Below are 27,911 nucleotides of genomic sequence, written 5' to 3' on the forward strand. Positions count from 1 at the left end.
TCATGGCATTGCTGTGTAAAATAGGGCAGTAGTGGTACATATACACAATGGAATATTACTCAGCCATGAAAAGGAAAGAAAGAACAGCATTTGCAGCAACATGGATGGACCCAGACATTATCATGCTAAGTGAAGTTGGTCAGACAGTGAGACACCAACATCATATGTTATCACTGACATGTGGAATCTAAAAAAAGGACACAAGGAACTTCTTTGCAGAGCAGATACTGACTCACAGACTTTGAAAAACTTTCAATTTCCAAAGGAGAAAGTTTGGGGGGTGGACGGATGGGCTGGGGGTTTGGGATGGAAATGCTATAAAATTGGGTTTAATGATCATTATACAACTCTAAGTGTAATAAAATTCATTGAGTAAGGAGAGACTTCTTTAATAAAATTGTATTTTAGCAGAGAGCTAGGGGACAGGTAATGAAGTGGGTTGTACAGATACCAGAAAAAGAGTTCCAGATAACAGAAATAGCAAGTTCAAATGCCCTGTGGCAACATGATGGTTGGTATATTTAAATAATTGTCACACTATAAAATATTAGGATAGTTCTAAAAAACAAAGTCTTTAAATTAAAAAGTATATATTAGCATGATTGTCTCTGTTAGAAATTTTATTTTGATGTTAATAAGTTAATTTTTGGTTTTCCAAAACTTAACCCTATTTGTGGGAATCTTTTTCTCCTGAGCGGCTGATTGTTTCAGTTCTAGTTTTTAACCTAGGATATTAGCAATCTGTTAATTCCACTGGTAATGGTATATAATTAAGCTATGTCCTGCTTCTCATTCTCATTTTTACATTATTAGAACCAAAGTCTGAAGATCAGTTGTCTTTTTCTCTGTATCGTATGAGTAAAGTTATACATATGTAATTTATGGGACAGTTAAATCAGAAGTTCTAAACTCAAATTTATATGGTATACTAAAGCAATAATGCAGGAACTATTTCTAAAAATTCCTATATAAATGCCCTTGTATTAATACACTTTAATTCAATGTATGTCTTAGTTCCAAGTCCTCTTCCTTGGTGTAAAGCCCCACTTGCTTAATTCAGCTATGCAGTTGAAGAGACTGGTAGTTCAGATGAATTGTTTGTCTTTCCTTTTCAATGGCTACAGCTATGTTGAATTGTTACATGTTTTCTTTAATTTTTTTAGAATCAGGTAAGAGATTTGAAGGAAATGTGTGAATTTCTTAAGAAAGAAAAAGCAGAAGTGGAGCGAAAACTTGGACATGTTAGAGGGGTGAGTATGTGAGAGTATGCCCTGTGTTTGATTTCAGAAGTGATAAGCTGGAAATGAAAAGAAAAAAAAGTTTGGATGTGTTTTAACAGTATTGATATGCCTTTACTAGTTCCATTCGTTTCAATATTATTCTGTTCCATCTACAGTTTGTAAAACATTAAGCTTTCTCTTTGTTTCAAGTTAAGTATTTTATCATCTGTCACATCTTACATGCTTTTTATTCCATTTGGACTCTGTACCATCTCTTTTTTCATCACAAAACCCTCCGCTCCTTGAAAACATTTAACTTCCAGGAATCTTCCTTCTGTTCACTGAGGTAACTGCTAACTGCTCGTTAGTCTAATTCTAACATTTTGTAACTATTTGCCCTGATATCCTTGGCAGTTTATTAGTTATAATGCTAATATGCTAATATTCTTTTTAATATACCAGGGTTTATTATCATATTCTTATTAGCTGCATGACTTCCAGAATATCAAATTCTCTGTCTTGATTTTCTTGTATATCATGTAAGGATTATAATTCCTATAAGGTTATTATTAATGTTAAATTGAAGTAATACAGGCTTTGGCTTCAAATATTAGGAGTCAATGAGTTGAATAATAAACCTCTTATGTTTTTGATACTTTATATTATACTCTCTGAAATGTTTGATTAAATGAAAAGTTAACATATTTTTTTCTAGTCTGGTAGGAGTGGAAAGACAATCCCAGAACTAGAAAAAACCATTGGTTTAATGAAAAAAGTAGTTGAAAAAGTCCAAAGGGAAAATGAACAGCTGAAAAAAGCATCAGGAATACTGACCAGTGAAAAAATGGCTAACATTGAGCTGGAAAATGAAAAGTTAAAGGTAATATTTTTAATGGGTAATTTGTATGGAATATTTTACTCATATAATTTATCTTAATTTTTAAGGACAATTTTAAATATACTATATAAAATGACTTTAATGGATGTAGCAGATATTTTATATATACAGAAAAAAAAAATATTGGAGACAAGGCTAAGAGTTTGAATAGCACTCCTTGGTCGTCTTATTTCCAGACCAATGGTTATCACTCTGGCAGCGTGAAATAATTAACTGGGTCTATTTTCAAAAATACAACTGCCTAAGCCCCCAATTTTGAAATAGATCGGATTATTTCAAGATTGGTCTACTGTCGACATGGTGATTTTTTTTTTTTTTTTTTTTTTTAAAGTCATCAGTTCATTCTAAGCCAAGATTGGGAACCTCTGTTCTCAAAGACCAGTGTTAAAGGGAAGAATTTAATTATATCAAATACGGTCTCTCAAATTATGTTGAGTTAAATTTTACGAGTTTACAAGATCATCACTTATTACCTTGTTTTGATAATGTAGAGCTTTTCAATTTCTAGGCCGAATTAGAAAAACTTAAAGCTCATCTTGGCCGTCAGTTGAGCATGCAGCATGAATCCAAGACCAGAGGCACAGAGAAAATTGTTGCTGAAAATGAAAGGCTTCGTAAAGAACTTAAAAAAGTATGACTTTCATTATTGACTAAATTTTTTATTTTAATAAGTTAATAATACATTCTGGGCAGACTTAATTAAAAAGTTGATGAGAGTGTCTATTCAGAATAGGTATTAAAGAGTTTTAGGAAATGTGTTTATTTGCCTGCCATCTTTTCACTAGGAGGAACACTGAAAATAAAAAAACTAAGAAATGAAGAGGCAGTATAGCGTAGAAGCTACACGACCGGGATACGAATCCCAGCTCTGTTACTTCAGGCTGTGGGAACTAGAGCAAAGGACTGTTCTCTCCCCATCTCTCGACTCCTCATCTATAAAAGTGGAAATATTAAGTGTATCTATTTCACAGCGCTGCTATAGAGCTTAAATGAGTTAATATTCATGCACATGACTTAGACTAAAGTTTGATGTACAATAAAGAGTATATGAAACTATTCTGTTAAACAAACAGTAAGTTTGCTTTCTAAGTGGCAAAATATATTCCTTGCCCCAGACACATAGGTGTTACTTATGTGGTTGATCCAGTGAGTAAATTGAAATTAATATTTTTAAACAAGTTACAACAGTGTCTGAGTGTACTATGAGGTCAGAGTAATACTGTGCTTTGAATGGGGATATTTAATAGTGCAAATAATTTGTGGTACTTACATGTAATTTATAGTTACGGCTCTCAGGTATTAGTCAAAATGTCTAAAGACATAAACTATCCCATTTCCTGTAACTATTATGGACAAAGATGATAAATTTAAAGTAACTACTAGAGTGAAATACTTATAAATATATTTTTCTAACCTCATTTACCTGATCTGTTCTAATTATTACGCAATTTGTATTTTAGAGTAAAAGAAACACTGAATTTTTATTGGAATTTTAATCAGCGTTTAGAATACCAGGTTATTTTTTTCCTAGTTTGTAGTGATAATTTTGACTATATGGTATCCATGAAAATGGTATTATGTCTTGTCATAATATACTAATTAGTTCTTTATGATAGGAAACTGAAGCTGCAGAGAAATTACGGATAGCTAAGAATAATTTAGAGATACTAAATGAGAAGATGACAGTTCAACTCGAAGAGATGGGTAAGAGATTACAGTTGGCAGAAAGCGAGGCCCACAGCTTGAAGGTGCTGACAGCAAGAGCTGGAAATCAATTGTTGTTACAAGGTAGGGTCCAGCAGTTTAAAACACACACAAAGTTTTAATCCATTCTCATTCTGCCATTCTTGTTTTTTAAGAAGACAGCACTATTCCGATTGACTTCGTTCTTTGACGATGAACTTTTTTGGTTGTTTTAACATGATCCTCAGTCTCTCTTCCTTAAAATGTGTCACTAATTGGAATGTCCAGGCATGGGACAGAGCGGAGCTGGGGCTGCGGGTGTTGGAGCTGGGGGGGCATCGTGAAGCTGCTGTCGACCGTGAGCCTGGACTGATGGCGCCCAGCCTCTCCTGGATGCTGCTCTTCTGTCCAGCTGCAGCCTCTTCGCTGTGATCAGTATAAGCCAGGCACAGTTAAACTGTCTTGTCACAAGCTGTGCAGAGTCTTGGGTGTGCTACAATTTGGGGGTTATATTCTGGGCATCTTGCTCTTTGACTAGCCTCAACAGATGAATTCCACAAACAGCTTTAGTGTCTTACTGGCCTCTGCTTTCTAGCACTTGATATTCTCCCACCCCGTGAGCCTTCTCTGCAAGTATATGTGATTCTTACCTGTTGGGAAACTTTATGGCTGTGAAGCGGTGATGGGAATTCATTAGTTCGTTCGTATGTTCATTGCCACTAGCACCAGGGGTGGTTAATCATAACGCTTTGTGTCAGTAAAAGGTTTTGGTGTCACTCTCAGAGTTCCCGTTGTCGCTTAGTGGTTAACGGATCCGATTAGGAACCATGAGGTTGTGGGTTCAATCCCTGGCTTCGCTCAGTGGGTTAAGGATCCGGCGTTGCCGTGAGCCATGGTGTAAGTCACAGAGGCGGCTCGGATCCCGCATTGCTGTGGCTCTGGCGTAGACCAGCAACTACAGCTCCGATTAGACCCCTAGCCTAGCAACCTCCATATGCCACGGGAGCGGCCCTAGAAAAGGCAAAAAGACCAAAAAAAGAAAAAAAAAGAAAAAGAAAAAGGTTTTGGTGTCGCTCTCATTCCGAACCTTAAGCAGCTGCTTCGAGGATATATGTAGAAACCAGAGACCAATGAGATCCTGCTGGTGTCCGTTCATGTTGAAGTCATCCTGTATCAATTTGTGTTCTTTGCATCTACTGGCCCCCTTTTCAGAGGGCAAACTCCTCTGTTGATCTTACCAGATTCCTAGAGTTCCTTATGTCTGTGCATCTCAGGTCCCCTGGGATGTCTCCTTGCTGTTTAGCGTGGGCTCGACATGGGTTGGCCATGAGCAACACTACAACTAGGGTAGGAACCGTAGCACTGGGAGGCTCAGCAGGTCCCATCGTGGGCCTGCCGCCCTGCACTTTCCCGTCACCCAAGTCTAAGGAGAAGAGAGAACGATTACGCGGGCAGATTAGAGCAGACAGTTCTGGAGGCAGGTCCTTGGTTCCTGTCCTAATGGGCCCCATAACTGTTTTGTAATTCTGTCAGAAGGCTAGTGTGAGGCTGCATGAACTACTATGTGTGGATAAAGGAAAGAAGGGGTCCCTTTTTTGCCTGCTTGTACCCAGCAACCCTACCCATTGATTTCTTGGTTGGTCTTTTATTTCCTTCTACAATTAAGTGTGGACTCAGTTAATTCTGAGTTACTTTGAGATAGATTTATCTAGCAGGTATTTACTTAGTACCTGCTCCATGCCAGACTCTGCTTTATGTTAGATGTGTTTCCTAAAAGGCTGCTTTGACTAGTTTGCATCAGAGAGCGAGGGAGCTTCCCTGTCTTAGCAGTACCTAATGCTCACTATGGCCTTAAGTAAATGACAGCTCTTCTGTGAGTTCACTTTTTTTTTTTTAAATCTGTGGAAATGATAATCCCTGTCCTTTCTTTCCTAAAAAGGCCCTGGGAAGCTACAGAAAAGATTTTTAGTGTGGAAAGAGTTTATAAAGTTGATAAACATTCGAGAGGATGATATTTAACCATAACTGAACATGACTTTGCCTTTTAGATCATTTGCGTGTTTTTAATCTGAGAACTGTACAGGTACCTGAGCATAGAGTAGGCCTTCAATAAACCCTTTCGAGAAGAACATAAATCTGAGTAGAATCCACTTGACAGAAGGCTCATTCTGATCCTTGGTCTCAAGCCCCCCTAAATCCACCAAAGAGAAAAAAAAGAAAAATCACTGAGGTCCGAAGCTGGGGTTTGACACCCAAGCTGAGCTAAGTCAAGCTTAGTAAAAGCCTCAGATCGCTTTTGGTACCCCTGACACGTTGTGCTCGTGCTGAGTCTTTATAGCTGCCCTGCTATTTACTCAACAAACTGACATTTCTTCCACGTCAAGCTTTATAAAACTGTCTGCTGAGACAGGCGGGAGGGAGCAGGAGCTGTTACAACAGACGGGGTGGCATTTGAGCTGGGAAGTGAATGAAGTGAAGGAGTGAGCTTTTGGGTTATGTCACCACTTTGATATCTTGGTCGGATTAGAAATGTTAAGTTACTAAAGCTTATCAAGAGCTCTTTGATAATCATGTTATTACTTTGTTGTAATGTCGAGATAATAATTGGCCTTCCCTGTTCTGTTCTTACCTGATTTGTGGTCAAAGTGTTCCTTTTTCTCTTCTCTGGAAAAATTTGAATACTATGAAGATTGCCTCCTTTAAGATGCACTTGTAAAACCATTTTAACGCAATGTTTTGAAAATGTCTTTTGTTGGGGAGTTTGGATTTTTTTGAACTATGGATCATTTCTTTAAAGGTTATAAATGTATTCAGGTTTTTAGAGGGTTCATTTCTCCCCATCTTCTACCATCTTTCTTACCTCTGCTTTTACGTTCTTTTCCCTCTCCCATCAGTGTTCTTTTGGTTTTGTTCTACCTGGATGCCTTGTGTGTGTGTGTGTGTGTGTGTGTGTGTGTGTGTGTGTGTGTGTGTGTGTGTGTATGTGTATGAAATGCTTTAGTTTGTTATATTTAAGTATATTCCTAAGAATATCCAATAATACTGAATTTGATGTTCTGATGAGTTTAATTTCTCTTTCTTTACTTTGTGACTGAAAAAGGAAATAATTTTACCTTTTACAGTGTTCAAATTCATGCTGCAGCCTTGTTTATACCCTTAGGAAACACCTAAACCCTCTAAATTAATTGGCCTGTCTGCTCACTAGGGATTTGTATCCCTTGCTGTCTCCTAATGCTAAGAAATGTGTGGGAAAAGATTTGACCAGAAGAAACAGTCTAATAAGATACTCTTTTTTATTTTTAGTGCAATAATTTGAATCAATAATTTAAATCTATGAGAGATTATTTTCCATGTCTACATGATTCTTTTCCCTTTATACTTTTAGAATGTATGAAACCAAGCTGAAAGAATTGGAAACTGATGTCGCCAAAAAAACCAAAAGCCTTACTGATCTTAAACAGCTAGTGAGACAGGCAGCGGAGAGGGAACAGCAAGTTAAGCGATACACGGAAGACCTTGAGCAACAGGCGAGTGATGTCATTTCTCTGTGTTGTATTTCACACCGCCCTTGGCGCTGTCTTACGTAGATAAAATGAACTCTTGCCTAACTCCTCTCCTCGAAGGACCATCTAAATGAAGGCACCACCAGTCATCCATTTAAGTCAAAAACCTTGGAACATAGACTCCTTTCTTTTCACTTAGGCCTCACATCTTCTTCAGGGCGTCACGTCCGCTCTGTTTTCAGAGGAACCCCGATCTGATGACATCTCAGCACCCCCAATACCGCCAGTCTAATCTAAGCGCTTTCACACATGGACTATTGCAGTCATTTCCTAACTGGTGTCCCTGCTTCCACTCTTGCCTCGTTTCACCTTCTCCCTATCCCGACCCATGTTCCACAGGCTTGCCAAGTAATCCTTTTGAAGTATAAAGCAGATCATAGCAGTACCATCCTGAGCGTCGCCCAGTGGTCCCACATTACCCGAGAATAAAATCCCAAGTTTCTTTTCATAGCCTGCAAGGACCTCCGTGGTCTGGCATCTGGTTTTGTCTCTGGCCTCATCTTTACTTTCCTCAGCACTTCTACCCACGTGGACCTTCTTTCAATCCTTGGTACAAACTAAACTCATTCAAGCTTCAGGGCCTTGCTCATGTTTCCCTTGTTTAGAATACTGTTTACCCAGATATTTTCAGAGCTCACTTCCTCACTTCATGTCTCTGGTTCAGTGGAGGCCCCTCAGACCCTCCCAAACCCCGCCTTACCTTCTGTCATTCTTTATCCTCTTACCCTGGGTTGTTTCCTCAAGAGCCCTTTCCTCCACCTTGAAGTGTTATCCCATCCCGTCCCATGCTTATTGTCTGTCTTACCCCACTGAAAATGTACGGGGCACAGGAACACGCAGGAAGGGGTGTTGCCTGGTTTTTCACTGCTGCATCCTCTGTGCTTGAGACGATGGCTGGCATGCACTAGTTCCTCAGTAATTGTTGAGTGAATAGATCGCCACAGGGGTGTGCTCATGTGTGCTTTTGAAAACTTAAATTTTAAAACTAGGCTTTATTGAAAGTTTGTATCCGTATAAAACCTCGTATTTCCCTATCAAACTTTTGTCTTCTTTTTTTCATTGTGCACAAAGATCGAGATGCTCAAACATGTTCCTGAAGGTGCTGGGACAGAGCACGGCCTTCAACGGGAGCTTCAAGTTCTTAGGTATATTGTTCGTTCCTCTGCGTACGTTTTTAAAAAAATATTTTCATGTATTGTTTTTGGCCACACCCACAGCATTGGGACATTCCCAGGCCAGGAACTGAATCTGAGCTGCAGCTGTGATCTACACCACAGCTGCGGCAATGCCAGATCCTTAACCCACTGCACCACAGCGGGAATTCCGAGAAACTCTTCTTAAATGGAAGCCTGTTTGCTATCTCTGGAGACTAAGATTTTTCAACATGGCTGCTGCCCGATAGCTTTATCAGGTTTATTTCATTCTGCTAATGCCAGTCACCCTTGTACAACAGAGGCTGAGAAAAGGTAAACCAGATCTTGATATAGGTGTCAAGTTTAAACTTTGTTAATAGCAGGGAATATGTAGACTTAGTTTCCAAAGACAGGTATTAATGGAATGAGGAAAAAAACCATTCCTTACTTCCAAGGTTTTGGGTAGCATGTTCTCGTGAGGCTCCTCTAAGAGAAAATGTACTCTGGAAAATGACATCAGATCAGATGTTGGGAAAAACATGAGGGCTTCTGGTTCTGTGATCTGTGTGTGAGAATGGCGGCACTGCAGCAGTGAGAATAAATGGACAGATGTTCCAGGCACTGTGCATCGCACGATTAATGAAATGGTCATGTAGTTTGTGCAGCAATGCCTGTTTTTTCAAAACACACTTTATCATTGTGTTCTAGATTAGCTAACAGTCAGCTGGAAAAAGAAAAAGAAGAATTAATCCATCAGATAGAAGTTAACGAAGACCAAAACAGAGCTGAAAGCACCAAACCTGGTAATGTATTTTGAACATACTCATAGCATGTTAGCGAACCAAGATTTTGAAGTAGGGTTTGCCTTTTTCGTTTCTTCACAGATTTTTCTTTTTTGTCTTTTTGCCTTTTCTAGGGCCGCTCCCACGGCATATGGAGGTTCCCAGGCTAGGGGTCCAATTGGAACTGTAGCCGCTGGCCTACACCAGAGCCACTGCAACACGGGAGCCACATCTGTGACCTACACCACAGCTCACAGCTCACAGCAACATCGGATCCTTAACGCACTGAGCAAGGCCAGGGATCGAACCTGCAACCTCATGGTTCCTAGTTGGATTCGTTCACCACTGAGCCACGACGGGAACTCCTCTTCACAGAGTTCTGATAATTGTCTTCCTATAAAATCAAATCCCTGTTTTAAATTTTTTAACCTGTCTCTTTACTTCACACAACAGTATTCCTATCGATCCCTCTGACTTGTTTGTAATATTGAGTAGCAAGTATTCAAGTGTTTTGCTCACATTCCATCTGGATGTAATGGATTTAATCACACAATGCTAGTCACACAATAAATGCTAGGTCTGTTGCTTCCAGTTTCAGGATAGGCCCTTTCAATAAGCCCTTTGAACATTTTCTTGGAAATGTTATTTTCATTGTTATTAATTTTAAAATTACATGCATTTAATTAAGTAAACACTGCCTATATCCTTTCTCTTCTTTTAAACGAAAACAGTCTATCCTTTCTACCCTTTGCCTTCAGAAGTGATAACTAATCATTACCCTCTTCCTCTGCGTGTAGGTGTGCAAATATATAAACATATATATACATACATACATGTATGTGCGTAGGTGTGCATATATATATATATACACATATATATATACACATACATGTGGTTTTATGTGGATACACATACAGTGAACAGTTAATCTTCATTATTTGCGGATTCTATATTTGCATATTCACCCACCTGTTAAATTTATTTTAACCCCACATCAGTACTCGTTTGGTCCCTCTGCAGACACGCATAGAGAAGTGAAAAATTTAAGTTGTAGGACCCACACTTTCCCAGATGAGATCCCACAAAGTGACGCCCTGCATTCTTGTTTTTAGCAGGGATGACCAGAGGATGGAGACAGGGGGTGGCAGTGCAGCTTAGGGCAAGAACCTCTGCTTCTGGGACCAGTTGGACAACATTTAAATCTCAAATTGGACACTTGTTGTTGGGGCAGCCTCAGGAGTCACCTGATTCTTCTGAACCCATTAATTCTCATTACATAATTAGAGATGTTAATTCTGGGGGAATCCAGTATATCAAACTGAAGCCCTTGTGCCATTTGTTTTCCTACCACAGCTTCGGGACTTATCTTTGTGTTACCCACCCTGCCTAGCACATTTCTCACACAGTAATTACAATAAATGGTTACCGACCTACGTGGAATAGCCAAAGCTCTTGGGTAACAGAAGCAGTCAGCCACTTTATAGTTGTAGCCCCTCCCCAACAGTCTACCTACTCTTTTGTTGTGCTTTTAGCATCTAACAGATTTTCTTGGTTCTATGAAAATAACAATTTCTTCCACGTAAAAAATTAACCTGACTCTACACTTTTAAAATCTAACATAGCCTCTTGTCCTCTATGCAATTATAATACCTGACATAGAGACGGCATACAGAGTTCACAGCCTGAAAAGCGTTTCAGCCAATAAATGCCATTACTTACCTCCTTATCCTCTAAAATAAGTCCTTTATCTTGAACTTACTCATATCTAATTTTCACATTTTTTTCCTTTAGCAGATCTTGATCAACTAAGGGAAAAGGTCAAAGATCTAGAGACACAGCTCAAAACGTCAGATCAAGAAAAGCAGCATTTGAAGGTAAATCTGTAATTATCTCTGTCATAGAGGCCTGTTTTGTGAAGACAGCTGTTGAAACTGTCTTTATGATGATCATCTTTTGAGTCTGGAGGACGCATCCTGAGCGTGCTTGGGATCTCATTTTATCCTTACATTTAACCTTGACACCACAAAGCTGAGTGTACTCGCCTGACCGCATTAAGGTTCTACTAAAAAAAACTACCCAAAAAAGAGACAAAACAAATAGTATTAAAGAGTAACTTTATTTTTAATTGTCACAAATAGAGCTTATTATTTTAATATTTTCCCAAGTTTCCTACGACATCAGGAACAGTGTCTATTTCCTTTTGAAATTCTTTTCAGAAATACTTCCCTTAAAGAAAGGTATTCGATATGCTTTCTCTCTTTTAAGAATCCGTCAACAGAACCAAAGGCGTAAAAATGAAAATTAACGAGTGCTCACCAGCTGTTCTACCTCATCATTAAAGTTCACAGTTTCTTCACCAGATGCCTCACCTTTAGCGAGGCAGAAGCCCTAGTTTCCCTGGTCATAAGTGTATTTAAGAGACCGTTAGTCATCAAAAATTAGGCATTTGTAAAGGAAATACAAGTGAAGCCAGTTAACCAAAGAATCTTAACCAAGATAACTTCATTGTTATGAACACCAAGTGTTTTGATTGCCTCACTGAGAGTATCTAATATTCTGGAGAAAGAATGATTGACAAATTTTAAATAAGAACTGATAAATTTCAAGAGTTGATAAATTTTAGTCCAAGACTAGGCCATAACTTAGAGAACAAATAATCTGACAGTTGACAAGTTGGTTACTTACACTGTGCAATGAAACTTTATTAATAAGATCTTAAGAAAATACCTCTACCGTATAAGTATATTTGACTATTCGGGTTACTTTGGCTTTCGGGGTTGCAAATAAATTGCTTTAGTTCAAACCTAAAGAATGTACTTTTTCCTATGTATACCTTTTAAAGATATTACGTTCCTATTAGGAGGAAATAAAAAAGCTGAAAAAAGAACTGGAAAATTTTGATCCTTCATTTTTTGAAGAAATTGAAGATCTGAAGTATAATTACAAAGAAGAAGTGAAAAAAAATATTCTCTTAGAAGAGAAGTTAAAAAAACTTTCTCAACAATTTGGAGTTGAATTAACTAGTCCTGTTGCTGCTTCTGAACAGTCTGAAGATGACGAGGAGGAAAGTCCTATAAATATCCCCATATGTTAAGGGCCACCTCTAACTGTAGTTTTATTTAACTGCTTATTAACTTTATAAGTTAAAATTCTATCTGGAAATCAAGCAAGTCTCTGACCTATGTGGTTTCCTTCCATATCAATACTGTGTACCTTTACTTAAACGGGAATTTTTAGTAAATAAAATTATATGAAAATGTCAACATATTAGAAAAAGTGTATTTTTGAAGACTTCGAGTAAGTTATGGCTGTCAAATAGTCAGTGAGCTATGGTGAATTTATATACATTCAAAATGTTTTAAGTTTTTTAAGGAATATGAGGGTAAACTTAACAATTTTAACATTTAAAGGGGTTTTATATATACTTAGATATTTAATATCTATGTTAAGATTCTCAAATTATATGTGTGTGTATAAATGTTATGAAGTTGAGCCATATATTTTGTTAAATGTGTAGCAACATTAAATTCATTTTAGGGGTTCCCGTTGTGCCTCAGTGGGCTAAGAACCTGATATTATCTCTGTGAGGATGTGGGTTCAATCCCTGGCCTTGCTGAATGGGTTAAGGATGCGGTGCTGCACAAGGTGCAGCACAGGTCAGAGATGTGGCTTGGACCCAGTGTGGCTGTGGCTGTGGTGTAGGTTAACAGCTGCAGCTCCAATTTGACCCCCTGGCCTGGGAACGTCCATATGCTGCAATTGTGGTTATAGGAAAAAAAGAAAAAAAGAAAAAAAAATACATAAAGTCAGCTTAAACTATTTAATTTTGAAAGTAAATAACCCCAAATTGTTGCTTTGTCTTTTAATCTACTACTCCTTTATAATGGATTGAACCCAAACTTTGTACAAGCTGGGGAACATAAATAATTTCAGAGGTTAAAATTCATTTGCTGTTTCTAAATAAAATTTTGGATAACTGCAAATGTTTAAATGCCAGCAGACATGTTGCTATGTTAGACATTGAATAATATGATAGAAACCTTCAGATATTTTTACCTTTTAAATGTGGCAGAATATCCGAGATTACAATATAACAACAATGAAGAGGTTTTTAATTGCATTTCCGGTTTATACACTGAATACTATATCTTTAAGCCTACTAAATTTCTGATTATCTATTTTTGAAAAATAATTAAATAAGCACTTAGCATCAAAGGCATACTCATATTTGTTCAGATTCATATTGATAGTAACCGGTTTTGAGTTCAGGTAAGTATCTGGGATTGGCCAGCATAAACCCAGGTGATGGCGATGGACCTGAGAAGAAGAAAGGGTATTAGCTTTAGCCTGTATCACCCTCATTCACTCCCACATCTTTTACGGGCCTGCTCGCCTCCCAGGCACGACTAAGGCCCCACCTACCTCGCCCTCTTTGTTTTTTTTCATAGCTGTTGTTCTCCTGACATATTTACTTTTTTATTATCTATCTTCCTCATTAGAATTTGAACTGCATGAAGGACGAGACATTGTTTTGGTAACAGCTTAACAAATTCCAGCACCTGGAAACATGCCAGCAACATAATCAGGGGCTCTGTAAATATTTAAATAATAATAGTCTGTTGCTGGGTACAGAAGCTAGTCAATGAAAACTGGGCAGAAAGGGGATACATCATGTGACAAAATGCTGTTTTCTGCTCTCACTGCACTTTCTTCAGAGCACATACAAGGTGGGTGTGTTTGGGAGGAGGGGGTGGAGAGCTCTGCAAATTCTGGCAGGGGCCAGATCACGAGAAATATAAATGTCACTAAACAGTTGTATGCAGGAAAGTAGTTTTCTCATTCATCTGTGAAGAATGGACAGGACAGAGATAAGACTACAGGGAAAGATAACATTTAGGAGGGTGATAAAATTCAAGTGTGAATCTTGGTTTAAATTAAAATTATCAGCCAACTGGCTGTGGAGAAGTAGACAGATTCAATAGATGAAAATCTTTTAGAATGAACAGACGTATGAAGTGATGGAAAGAGGGGTTAAAATGGTATCTTGAGTTTTGGGCCTCAGTGAATTGTTCAAAGTCAGGACGTTGGTAAGACCTAGTGCCATTCTGAACATTATGAATTGCAAGGGCCTGTGTGAAATCAAACAGACAGGTCCCGGAGACAAGGCACAGTGTAAAATAACTCATTCTCTATATATTGTCATCTTGGCATTCTTTTAATTCAACAAATTCTCTAATCCAGTGTGAAAAATGCTGACTTAAAGTAGGTTATTAGTATAGGGTGTCTCAGAGAATACTGACATTTAGCATGAATTTCCAAGAAGGGAGTGTGCAGTATGCAGGGTTTTCCAGACACTTTCTCACTTAAATTCTGATGCATGGTGAGAAGAACTAATGCCCATAGAATGAACATATACTGGGAAATACAACTTTATCACATAAAAATGGTGGCATGTGAGATGAGGAAATTACTGCATATCAAATAACTGCAATCTGTAGAGTATTTTAGTGCCACTTCTACTTCGTTTTAAGAACATAAAATGACATAATCCCACAAGCTATTTTCTGCCATTACCTTGATTAAACAGCCATCATTGCAATGCCATACTATTCCTTCAATTTTACCCTCTCTGCAACCTTCAAACCAGGACAATAGATCGTTGTGCTTCAAGGTAGGCAGATTTCTTATCTGGAACGCTCCATGTGGTATAAGAAGATGTAATGGATGCTTCTTGCTTCCTAACCCTGAAATCATAAGAATGTGCCATTAGCCATGCAAAAGTTTCAAGAATGAGAAAATTTCTCTCTCTAAATTAAAAAAACAAAAACAAAACAAAACCTCTTAAAACATTTAGGAATAAATTTATCACAAAGTTTAATTGGTGGCTCAGCAGGTTAAGGATTCAGCATTACTACTGCTATGGTGAGGGGTCAGTCCCTGGCCCGGGAACTTCTGCATGCTGCAGGTACAGCCAAAAAAACAAAATTTAATTGATTCCTTGAAGAAAGATAAACTGCAAGTGCCCTTACTAAAAAGATAGCAACTACGCTGTTAAAGCTAAATTCCAGTTTCACGTGCTCTATACCAGTGGTTCGCAAACCAGGACCTTCAAACCAAACCCAGCCATGTGCCTGTTTTTGTAAACTGTTTCAAGGTAACACAGCCACAGCCATGCATTTAAGTACTATCTATGGCCTGTTTCAGAGGTATGGCCAAAAACCCCTCAATATTCTAACTTTTTATAGAAAAAGTCCACCAACCCCTGCTCTGCATGATTTGCCATATTCAACTGTCAGAGTTTGCCAAACAGCCCCACTGTATCTGATAACTTGTATAATTACTGTCTTAGCTTCCTTTCACCTGCCCATCATTCTGATTATACCTATCTAGCATTTTCTATTCAAGCTTTACTAACCTTGGGTCTGTCTGCATCCCCCTGGTGAACAGTGCTCTCACTGTGCCCTCAGGGACTTGTACTCAAGTCATCATGGTATATATTCTGATGCTTGACATGCTATTCACTGCCAATTCGTTTATTTATTTTACTCTTAGCTATTAATTAATGCCAAACTAATTGCCCAGCCAGTGAAAAAGCAACCTGAGTGCCCATCAGCAGATGAGTGGGTAAGAAGATGTGGGGTATGCATCTACAGACACACATGTACGAGCTCGCACAACAGAATATCATTCAGCCATAAAAAAGAAGGAAGTCTTGCCATTTGCAACAACATGGATGGACCCAAAAGATAACGTGCCAAGTGAAATAAATTAGAGAAAGACAAATACTGTATGCTACCATTTATATGTGGAATCTAAAAAATAAAACAAATGAACAAACAAAGCAGAAAAAGTTATAGACAGAACAACCAGTTGTTTGCCAAAAGAGAAAGTGTTGGGGAGAGGAAAGAAAAAGGTAAGGGGGATTAAGAGATACAAATTTTCAGTTGCAAAGTAAATAAGCCATGGATGTGAAATGTACAGTGGGGGAATACAGTCCGTAGCTACGTGTTATCTTTGGAGAGCGACAGACCATAACTAGGCTACAGCAGTGATCATTTTGAAATGTACAGAAAGAGAACTAACAGTCATCTGGGTCAATTACATTTCAAAAACAAACTCATTAAAAAAAAGACCAGATTTGTGGTTAACAGAAGTGGGAGTGAGAGGAGTGGAATTGGAAAAAGGCAGTCAAAAGCTACAAACCAGTTACAAAATACAGAAGTACTGGGGATGTAAGGTACACCATGGTAAATACAATGAACACTGTTTCATGTTATATAAGCAAGTCATGAAGAGGAAAGACCTAAGAGTTCTTATCACAAGGAAAAAAATTTTTCCCTTTAATTTTGTATCTCTAAGAGGTGACGAATGTTCACGGAACCTACTGTGGTAAGCATTTCGCGACATAGCTAAATCAAATAATGCTGAATACCTTAAAACTATATATTGCCATATATCAATTATATTTAAAAAAAGCACATAATGATTTTCATTCAACTCAGTTAACCTCAAATTTAAAAAGCAATGAAAAGTTACATTTGAGTAATTTTTTTTTGTCTTTTTTTTTTGTCTTTTTACCTTTTCTTGGGCTGCTCCCACGGCATATGGAGGTTCCCAGGCTAGAGGTCTAATTGGAGCTGTAGCTGCCAGCCTACGCCAGAGCCAGAGCAACGCAGGATCCGAGCCACGTCTGCAACCTACACCACAGCTCACGGCAATGCCAGATCATTCACCCACTGAGCAAGGCCAGGGATCGAACCTGCAACCTCATGGTTCCTAGTGGGATTCGTTAACCACTGCGCCACGACGGGAACTCCAGTAATTATTTTCATACATTGTTCAATAATGTTATTACAGGGAAGACAGAATCAAATCAGTCTCTTGTTTTGGATTAACGAAATAAGTCACACATAAATTTCTCCATGGACAAAAACTTTTGAAATAGCTATAAGCCGAGTAAGCTATTTAACTCAAATTTACTGCTCATTTCTTTATTGTATTTTTTTTTTTTTTTCAGTTGAACCTAAGAGGTTCTCTTTGTAAATGAGTTACTGTAAACTGAACAGGAAATGGGCTTTACTCACCATATGGGTTTCCATTAATATTGGTTCCTATAAGCTCCAGTGTTTGTTCTAAGAGATCTGAGAGAGGCACTGCACTAATTTCCAAAAGACCAGGATCATCAGAATGATGCTTCAGCACCAGGGCAATTTCAAATTCATAATTAACTACAGAGGAATGCCAGCAATACTGTTTGTTGTTTTTCTCCACTGGGACCCAACCTATCATTTCAAGAAAGAAGTGGTTTTTATTACAATGTTTTTCTTTGGATTAAGACTTGATGTAACTTCAATTTTTGTTGTAAATGTTCTTTATCTTCCAGATGTTCCATCACACATGGGTATCACTTTTAACATCAGTGGAAATGTCAAGAGTTTTACTAATTTTCAAATCATAATCTTTAATCATAAGGTTTCATTCTTGAGTCTATTGAGGAAGTAACCTGTTTGCTTAATCATTACAGAGCACCCAGCATTCTTTTACTAGAAAATTAACATCTTCAACAAGAACTGATTACCTGTCTAAGATACAGCATTAAACCTTTTTTTTTTTTTAAGTTTTCTCTCTACTCTCTCTCCACTTTCAAGGACAAAAGATATATGCAGTAAGTATTCCACAATTTGTACTAGTGTTCCAGTATTTACTGAACAAACTTATTGTTTCCTCTTTTACTGAATGTTACCGCTACCCCCTCCTTATTAACGCCTGTTGCCAGATTAGGCTCTTCCTAATTCTCCACAGAGAATTCCTTACAAAGAATTTTAAAAAGGCAGCCAAACTAAGGCATGTACACCATTAACCATCACGTCTTTGGCATTCATTCTCATTCATCCAAATTACTGTAATAACTTCTTCTCCAGTCTATTAATCTCCAGTGAAACCCCCCACTTTTATCATAGTTCTATTTCAAAAATCTAAATTTAGTTCTGCGGTAGCTCTACTTAATAATCACCTTCACGATGAACTTTAAACTTCTTTCGATGGAATACAAGCCCCTTTAAGATCTGAGCCATTCCACAACTCCAGCCTCAACTTTTATAACCTCGAAAGGAATACACTCTAAACATTCCGGCAAGGATAGGCATTATTTAAAATTTCCAAAAGGTTCCACGATGCAGAGAGGCCCTTCTCCCTTCCTTGCCAACTATGACCTCCTGGTTCTTAAATAAACTTCAGTATAAACATCCCCGCCCCTTAGAAACTCCTCTACCAAAGGCTGAGCTATTTCTTCTTCCTCTTTTATCCAACTGTATCCTGTATGTTATATCCTTTTAGTTCTTAAATCATACTGTTATTGGTAGCTTCTTCCTACTGTCTGAAAGAGCATCACGGACAGGGATTCTGATCTTTGTTTTTATGTCACTAGAATCCAAGAGTACTCTGCACATTTCAGGTCCTCTTGATCTGAGGTATCCTTCTTCTACTTGCACACTTTTGCAAAACTGTCCCATCATCCAAAAAACCGCTGTGAGACACGTATTTTCACTTCCCTTTACTGAGAGAGTCTTCTGGGATCTTTGCGAAAAACACATAGATATTGTCATCCTCAGTCTAAAAAGGAAAGACTTCTTAATATCCCACTTCACACTAGACTGACCATAATGTCAATCCTGACACTACTTCGAGGCTACTCCCACTCAATGCTTTATTAATTTTCACAGACTACAGCTAGTAAACTGTCTATCTTAGAAAAGATTCTAAACCTGAGAGAATGTTCTTGATATGCAAATCTGTTATAAACTATTAAATCCGACTCAAATTTTGCGCTATACAACGAAGACTCATATTAAAATTAAATCCTGTAACTTCCAACTGAACATCTTCTGTTCTTCATATTAGTAAACACAATACTGTATTTTAGAAGAAATTTCATAATACCAGGAATGTGGCCATTTTCATCAGGCATCGGACTTCCATTTAATTGCTCTGTATCCTTTGCTGGTATCCAGCACTCTGGAACAGGTTTGAAGTCCTCCTCAACATTCCAAAAAAACTCTAGAAAAGTTCAAGAATCTTATGTGTGGCACAATACTTTAAAAAATATAAAACACGTAACAAATTCAAAGTGAGAACAGTAAACCCCATAGTATCAGGTACCAGGTAAGTAGTTCCCATTCATTCCCACCACAATGTAACTAACTCCTCAAGGTTAAGGTGTTAACACTTTAAATTTTCAGCTTAAAACACACCACTATCCATAATGGTAGATGACAGTCTAACTAAAGCAGCCAATGTTCCAGTATGTGTAGACTCACGATAACTTTTTAATACACTATGAATTCAAGTATATAAATATCATATATATGAATGAGTTGATATACAATGATAAATGTGTGTGTATATATATATCTACTGATATAATATTTGGAGATATTTAGTGTTATAATAAAAAATAATAATCCTTTGTGATTTGTGCCTGACTTACAAAATTACCTATTTGTCTCTTAGGCAGATAAAACCAAAATATGCCACCCATTATTTTATATATATTTATTTATATTATGTATATTATATATTATATAATATATATTTATTTATATTTTATATATATATATTTAACAAACACATAATTCGTATGTTTTAATAAAACTGACACATTACAATGAAGAGTCACAGAAATGTTAAAAAACATTTTGATATATTTTTCAAGAACTTGACTCCCTTGCTGTACAGTGGGGAAAAAAACAAAAAAAAAAACAAAAAAAAACCATTCTTTTACAAACAAAGGTATTCAATTATAATTTTTCTTTTCCCAAAGTGCTTAAATTGTAAGGGAAATAATGTACATAATATCGAGAAATTAAGAAATAAACCATAGCAAGAAAGAAACCAAAAATTTCAGCTTATTTGAATTATGAAAAGCTTAAAAAAACAATCCACTAACCTTTTGAGTTTTGTTTTGAATGTAGAAAATTTTTAAATCTTTTCTCAGCTAGTTTGTTAGGTTTTCTGTCTAGCCGAGCCCAAAGGTATGGCTGACCTAAAAGATAATAAAAGGAAAAAAAACCGTTTAGGAGGGAGGAGTTCCTGTCGTGGCTCAGCGGTTAGCGAACCTGACTAACATCCAAGAGGAAGCAGGTTCAATCCCTGGCCTCGCTCAGTGGGTTAAAAATCCTGCGTTGCCATGAGCTGTGCTGCAGGTCACAGGTGCGGCTTGGATCCCATGCTGCTGTGGCTGTGGCGTAGACTAGTGGCTACAGCTCCAGATGGACCCCTAGCCTGGGAACCTCCATATGCTGCGAGTGCAGCCCTAAAAAGACAAGAGGACAAAAAACAAATAAATAGAAAATAAAAAGGTTAGCAGGCAAACAATAAAATTTACCTTGAAAGACATTTCAGTATAAAATTTTTCAATAAACAGTAGGCGTGATCTCTTCTAAGAGAAGCAAGCCGGGGGACAAAGGGAAATACGCAGTGCCACGGACACGTCCTATCTAGCGGCACCCGATGTTCTAAGACTGAAGTCGGCCTGAAGGATCATGGGGGGTGATGGAGTTCTCGTGGAGCAGCGGGTTCTGAGGATCTGGTGGTGTCACTGCAGCAGCTCGGGTTGCGGCTGTGGCACACTGGTTCGATCCCTGGCCCAGGAAAGCGTGCTGCAGGTGCGGCCAAAAAAAACAATGATGGGAATGAGATGAAAAACAAATGTTACCCTTTCATAAGGACGCTGCACAGCCATATTTTTTTACAAGTAACTAAGCATTTTTCAGAAAATGAAACTGACTCTAATACTAAATGGAAACATAAACAAAAAATTGTATTCACACCTTCCCTGAAATGTGATAGCTATGTGCTATGAGGGTTAATTTCCAAAAATGTAGTTAAGACTAAACTCTTCTGCATGGCTCCGACCTCTGGTCAAGGCACAGAACAGTGATTCCTGGCGATGCTTTGTAGTCTCAGGGCAGGGGGGCAGCACGCTTTATGAACAATGAGACTCACGAGTTGCGCCTGGTCTCAGGGAGACTCCTGGCAGGCTCTGTCGTTGAGGCTGGTTACTCAGGGGCAGATCTTCACGACCAGCAAATATAAAAATCCCTGGCTAAGACACCAGTTTAGATTCCCTGTTTCTGAGGTGTTTCCTGCATACATCAGTGGCGGCCCGTGATTTGAGAAAGTGGATTTGGCCTGGATCTGGCAGGAAGGAGTCGGAGGCCAGAGGAGCTTTCACTTGCTCTCAGCAGACCCTTTGCTCTGAGAGTCTTGGGTTGTGACGTACATCTTCCTTTTAACACCCTCGCTGTATTGAGGAGCCTTTACCTGTAATAAAACTGTGCATTTGCAAGCACTGTCACTGCGATGCTGTAAGTTTCCTTTGGCCGTTCAATCGTGTTTTAACTGCCGCTATTATACATAATCACGCGTAATGATGCATGCTGAAGATTCTTGATATAAGTCTAAAAAAACCTTTAATTTCATCAAATGTAAATCAGAAACTTATTTTTAAAATACTAATTATAGTTTGGTTTAAACATTCTATATTACTTATTAGCCATACTAAAAAATAATATGAAGAACTCGATTAAAATTACCTTGTCATTTCTGGTTGAATGGACCTTTTGTCCTTTTCATGAGTAAATATAAAAGAATCCATTGCACGCATACCCATTAGGATGGCTACTACCCACTGCTGTATGTTATATATGAAAATGACAGAGTAAATCCTGCGTTCTCATCACACACACACACTCAAAAGACGGCTACCATCAAAAACCCCAGAAATAACGAGTGCCATGGAGAAAGCGCAACTCCTCCGCGCTCTCGGGAGGACGATAAATGGTGCAGTTGCTACAAAGAACAGCATGAGAGTCCCTCAAAAAATTAAAAAATTTTGATCCAGCGATTCCACTTTTGGATATATACCCGAAAGAATGGGAAGCAGGAGCTCAAATAGCGACTCGTACACCATGTTCATAGCACCGTTTCCTGACGGCCAAAAGGTGGAAGCATCCCAAGTACACGCTGACGGATGAATGGTATATACACGCACAATTATGCGGTATATACCAACTTGCAGTACATACGTACAATGAAATATTATTCAGCCTTTTATAAAGAAGGGACCTTCTGACATGTCCTACAACAGGGATGAATCTTAATGAATCTCGTATTCACTACAATAGGCGAAGTGAAATAAGCCAGAGTCACAAAGAGACAAACACCATCTGACCTCAGGTGCTGAGGCGCCTAGAGGAGTCAAAATCCCAGAGAGAAAACAGAATGGTGGCTGGAAGAAGGGGATGCTGAGTCGCTGTTTAGTGGGTAGAAAGGTTCAGTTTTGTAAGCTGAAGAGAGTTCTGGAGATGGACGGTACTGACATGACAACATCAACAGTCCACACCACCGAACTTGGAAATGGCTAACATGGTAGATGTTATGTTATACATATTTTGTCACAATTAAAAATGAAAAAGTAAAAGCATTTCAGAAGAGATTTCCTGATAGGAAGACTGTGTCCAATATGCATTTAACTGCTGCTGCAGTGACACCACCAGATCCTTTCTCTTCCTGGAATTGAGAGGTAATTTCACTATTCAGAAGAAATCACAAGACATTATTCAATGCACTTTTTCCCTTAACCTAGTTAACCATTTCTGTCTGAGTTTCTACCTCTTTTAAAGTACCTTGAAATAAAATAAATTAGAGACATTGCCAACAGTAAGAAAAACCGTGGAATCAGTAGTGGGATCAGTGGTATAAGAACAAGCTTTAGGGCCAGACAAACCTAGATCCTATTACCCGTTCAGCCTTCATTAATTATATGGTCATGGACTAATTATTTATGTTCTCCAAGCTTCCGTTTCTGTTTCTGTGAGATGGAGAGGCAAATTAGAGAAAACAAGTATAAAGCATTTATCAAACTGTCTGGCCCTTAATAGGTATTAAGAAATATTAGCCCCTAAACAAAATGAAAAGATAGCCCACAGAATGGGAGAAAATATTTGCAAATGAAGAGACTAACAAGGGACTAACCTCCAAAATTTATAAACACCTTCTGCAGCTCAATACCAAAAAAAAAAAAAACGACATCAAAAAATGGGCATAAGATCTAAACAGATAATGCTCCAAAGCAGACATACAGATGGCCAAAAAACACACGAAAAGATGTTCAACATCACTCATTATCAGAGAAATGCAAATCAAAACCACTAGGAGGTACCACCTTATACCAGGCACAATGGCCAGCATCAAAAAATCTACAAACAATAAGTGCTGGAGAGGGTGTGGAGAAAAGGGAACCCTCTTGCACTGTTGGTGGGAATGTAAACTGGTGCAACCATTGTGGAAAACAGTGGAGATTCCCTCAGAAAACTGAAAATAGAATTACCATTTGATCTAGCAATCCCACTCCTGGGCATCTATCCAGAGAAAACCATGACTCGCAAAGACACATGTACTCCAATGTTCATCACAGCAGTATATACAATAGCCAAGACATGGAAACAACCTAAATGTCCATCGACAGAGGCGTGGATCAAGAAGATGTGGTACATATACACAATGGAATATTACTCAGCCATTAAAAGGAACGAAATACCGGCATTTTTAGCAACATGGATGGACATAGAAATTATCATGCTCAGTGAGGTCAGACAGCAAGACACCAACAACATATGCTCTCACTGACATGTGAAATCTAAAAAAAAGGTCAGAATGAACTTCTTTGCAGAACAGATAGTGACTCACAGACTTTGAAAAAACTTATGGTTTCCAAATGAGACAGTCTGGGGGTGGGGAGATGCACTGGGAGTTTGGGATGGAAATGCTGGAAAACTGGGTTGTGATGATCGGCGCACAACTGTAAATGTAACAAAATTGAGTAATGATAAAAATAAACAAGTAAATAAAAATTTTAAAAAATAGCAGTTATCTTCCTTTCCTCCCCCAAGAGAAAGACAGAATATAATAAATAAGTATAACAACCGTGACCTTGTTATTTTCCCATTGTACTTCGGTTTCCAAGGGTTTATGGAGAGCAGTGCTCCATTTCAGACATATTCGTGAGCAGAATGGGGCACTGCTCTTGAGATACTCGTGTATCAGAAATGGAGCACTGCTCTTCATAAAGTTCATATACAGTTTAAGTGAGTAAGAAAAATAAGTAATATTTGTAGTACAGTTTCATTTTACCTTTGTAGGTAGTAACATAACAACATGTTCCATCCACTTTTTCTGTTGGGATTGCACTGTATATATCTGCCTCTAATGCCTTGTGACTTATAGTTTCAGTTGCCAAAACTTTAAATGGCTTAAAAGAGAGAAAGAGAGAACTGGTTTAAGACAAAAAGCCTCTAGGCCTTCCCAGACACTCTCACCTAGAGGTTATTCATTTTACTAGTTCTAAGGGTTATCCTTCAAGACAATTAAAGATATTTGTCCCAGGAAGTTCTTACAAATTACCCCCTCCCCTTCTGCGCTATGACAGCCATACATGTTTTCCCACACAAACTTGTAATTACAGTTGACTCCTGAACCACCCAGGTTGGAAGTGCATGGGGCCGCTTCCTCAGATCTTTCTTTTCCCATAGTAAATACTGCAGTACTGCACATTCGGATTTGGCTGGATCCCAGAGGCAGAACCCCGGATGTGAAGACACAGTAATATGAGGGTTTTTCCACTGCAGCAGGGTCCGCACCCCTAACTCTGGTATTGTTCATGGGTCAAGTGTACGCACATGTTTCTTTATCCCCCATAAAGAGCAGGACACAAGGAACCATGTCCCATGCAGAGCTGTATCCCTAGCAACCGTGTTAAGGCGTTAAATTTACCCGACAATTATTTACAAGATGCCTCCTGAGTTAAGCACTGTCCTCAGCACTGGGAAAGAGGTGAACAAAAAAGCACCTGTCTTTGGTAGAACATTCTAGGGAGGGAGACACCAACAGCAAGAAACTGCATAATACAATGTCAGGTATGATAAGTACTAGGAGAAAAACAAATGGGGATTTGTAGCTTTATCCGAGGTAAATAGTTTTTTGCATGTTTAAAGCACAGTTTTTTTACCATCAGGAAGACAAGCCAAAAGAGCATCAAGAAAGGAGGAAAAGACAGTTTCTATGATTCCTACCAACTTGTTAATCTGTAATTTATTTTCATTTCTGAGACTTAGGCCCCTGTTATAGCCTCAATTACCTGAAGTAACATTCATCTTACATAACGTGAAAAAACACTGTACAACATAAACATTATACTGGTGTGATAAGCTTAAGACTAATAAATGAAATACTGTTTCAGAGTCTAGCCAACTTAGGAAATTAGTGCCACTCTGGTCCTTTCTCAGTATTTTTAAGAGAAAACTGAATGGCTGGGGAATTATCACTCACTTATAACACTGGTATCAGAAGATACCAATTTAACCCACGGCAGCAGCGCCAAGGTTTGGCCCAAAAGTTATGTGTGTGGGTGGGAGTGTGGGTGAGTATTTAACTTTATCAAAGATTCTAGGGAGAAGATTATTCCGTGGAGTTTTTGATGAGTACCAATATCCCTTTCACAAGAACAAATTACCTACCACTCTTTGCTAGTGACATGTCCAAAGGACAACAGGAGATGGCAGGAGTACACCGAGTTCTCCTTTTCTCTGTCTCTGAAAACTTTAAATTATGAATGTTTCTGAAAAAAGAAGGCACGTGCATACAAAAGGTAGTAGTGAACATAACTGGGTGGTCCTCTACAGAAATTTCTGGGCAGGGAAATCTCGGGGATAACTAGGCTGATCAAAGCTTTCATGGAGAATGTCTGATTCGAACAATTTAAAACTCTGGAAGTGACCCAGGCAGAGTGCAGAGTGCATAACCCGAGCATAAACAGAAAGAAAGGACTGTGCCTGCTATGTTTACACGATCAGACTTTTTCGAGAACAGAGACCTCACCTTACATCGTCACCTCTGTCACAAACAAGCGTGGCATTTTTCACTGCACTGAGCTCAGACACCTTATCGTGGACCCAACGGGCAAAATTTATGACTGGGCCTGATGAATGCGTGTCCTTGAATTACAGTTAAGAATCTGAACGCTGTGCTTATAAACAAGACTCTACGCTATTTTCAGCGGCAGATGGACAAGAGAAGGGGCTTAGCTTCCTGGTGGAGGGTGCTTTTACAAACTACTCCCCTCCTGCCCCCAACATATAGTTGAAAAATCCCGCTAGAGTGAATCACTATTTGGGAAGACGTTATTTCATATGAATTAAGTCTGTTAGGACTTAAAAAATAAAAGCTTGGCAACTACGGTTACAGACATTTAGTAGCAACTCTGGGGTCCGGACTAGGAAAGAATGTATTGATCTTTCTAGGTGGCAAGAAAGAACAATTACTTACGTATTGCAATAAGCAGGGCATAAAATATTTTGAAATATAATAGTGGTGGCAGTAAGATCTTAAAAGGTAAACCAAGCTGAAGGGAAAACTGGCGTGAAATGACACCAGGGCTCATTCTTTAATGCAGTCAGTATTTACACAGAGCCTACCATGTGTTGGGTCCTAGAAATGGGGCTAGAGATAGTAAGGCTGTCCTGGCCTTAGAGGCCTTTTATTCTGGAAGACACGAAGGCCAGTGTGAATGGTGTTAAGGGGAGGTGGGGACTGATGTCAAATGCACAAGCTGTTTCCTTGTAGGTTGGAAGCACTCAGCCCAGAAGCGGCGATTCTGCTATCAAGGACCTTTCCGTGTAGTAACCAATTATCCCGATACAGGGCCACTGACCAGTATTTGTTAAGGACCCTCTATGTGTAAAACACGGTGCTGAGAGAATAGAAAACCTTGAAATGGGAACACCAAAATCAGCATCGAGTACTTAATTACTGGTCACAAAACTCAAGGTCTCGTCTAAGGACTGAATGAGGGTAGTTGTCAACACGGCCACCGGTTCCCAGGTTGGAACAGGTAAAGTCAGTCTTCTAAAATCTCCACTTAGTAACCAAACTCGTGAAAAGACGTAAAGATTGTTTTGCGGTGATTATATAAAGACTTTAAGGGGCTGTCCTCAAAAGGTGGCAACCTGAGATTAAAGGAACATAATTTAAGACAGGACTTGTCAATTTCCATGAGATGGCAAGTGTGAATCGCCAATTATAAAAATTCCCCCGCAGGTTTCCTCCCGTACAACCAAAAAGGTACAAGAACCTGGACCTCGTGGCCCAGGAGACCCCCACCCTCGAGTACCCACGGACAACTGCAAAAAAGCCCCCAGGCCGGTCCGCAGGGCTGCTCCCACGCGCCTGGGCGCCCAGACCGGGTTCAAACACAGCCCCGCGGGCCCGGCGCTCCTCGGTACCTGATGCTCCCTCTTAGCGGAAGGCTCCTCTTTCACCTCCGTCACAAATACACAGGGCATCTTCCGCTGCACCGAGCCCAGGCGCCTCATAGTGGGTCCACAGGCAGTGCGAGCGGAGAGCTCGCTTCGGAACAGCACTCGGTGGGCGCCAGAAGGACGTGCACAGGCTCAAACCACGCACAACCCGCGCATGGTGCTGCGGCCGCGCTCCCGCGTACCCCGGGCGCCGAGCGTGGCGACGGCGCGCACGCCCGGAAGCGGCCGCCTGGCCCCGGAGCCTTCTGGGAGTTGTAG

At 39.1% G+C, this 27,911-nt stretch overlaps 2 protein-coding genes across 5 annotated transcripts in view; one reads left to right on the plus strand and one right to left on the minus strand.

The window, feature by feature from the left end:
* The window catches only part of CEP290 (centrosomal protein 290), an 89,941-nt gene extending 77,399 nt beyond the window's left edge, over nucleotides 1-12,542 (plus strand). Inside the window, 10 exon segments of the mRNA XM_021092777.1 lie at nucleotides 1,164-1,250; nucleotides 1,936-2,100; nucleotides 2,627-2,749; nucleotides 3,735-3,843; nucleotides 3,846-3,906; nucleotides 7,187-7,328; nucleotides 8,436-8,509; nucleotides 9,206-9,300; nucleotides 11,074-11,153; nucleotides 12,140-12,542. Coding sequence (XP_020948436.1) covers nucleotides 1,164-1,250; nucleotides 1,936-2,100; nucleotides 2,627-2,749; nucleotides 3,735-3,843; nucleotides 3,846-3,906; nucleotides 7,187-7,328; nucleotides 8,436-8,509; nucleotides 9,206-9,300; nucleotides 11,074-11,153; nucleotides 12,140-12,373 — 1,170 coding nt within the window. The 3' untranslated portion in view covers nucleotides 12,374-12,542.
* C5H12orf29 (chromosome 5 open reading frame, human C12orf29) lies at nucleotides 11,377-27,848 on the minus strand. Of its 4 annotated transcripts, XM_021090957.1 has the most exons (9): nucleotides 27,618-27,750; nucleotides 25,854-25,954; nucleotides 24,472-24,589; nucleotides 21,601-21,747; nucleotides 20,225-20,320; nucleotides 19,219-19,335; nucleotides 17,364-17,561; nucleotides 14,854-15,023; nucleotides 11,377-13,596 (listed from the first exon to the last, which is right to left on the minus strand). In XM_021090957.1, exons 4-9 carry the CDS (start codon nucleotides 21,617-21,619, stop codon nucleotides 13,408-13,410), a joined length of 789 nt encoding a protein of 262 aa, XP_020946616.1. In that variant the 5' UTR covers nucleotides 21,620-21,747; nucleotides 24,472-24,589; nucleotides 25,854-25,954; nucleotides 27,618-27,750; the 3' UTR covers nucleotides 11,377-13,407.

The sequence above is a fragment of the Sus scrofa genome, chromosome 5, assembly GCF_000003025.6.
Source record: "Sus scrofa isolate TJ Tabasco breed Duroc chromosome 5, Sscrofa11.1, whole genome shotgun sequence".
Lineage (NCBI taxonomy): Eukaryota > Metazoa > Chordata > Mammalia > Artiodactyla > Suidae > Sus > Sus scrofa.

What these genes read in the sequence shown, in the direction of transcription:
- C5H12orf29 (XM_005655718.3), bottom strand. Translation starts at nt 27,707, where the DNA reads ATGAGGCGCCTGGGCTCGGTGCAGCGGAAGATGCCCTGTGTATTTGTG. An exon ending in CCGCTAAGAGGGAGCATCAG is followed by an intron (nt 24,590 to 27,617) that starts GTACCGAGGAGC and finishes CTCTCTTTTAAG; the next exon opens with CCATTTAAAGTTTTGGCAAC. An exon ending in TTCAAAACAAAACTCAAAAG is followed by an intron (nt 19,336 to 20,224) that starts GTTAGTGGATTG and finishes GAACTTTTCTAG; the next exon opens with AGTTTTTTTGGAATGTTGAG.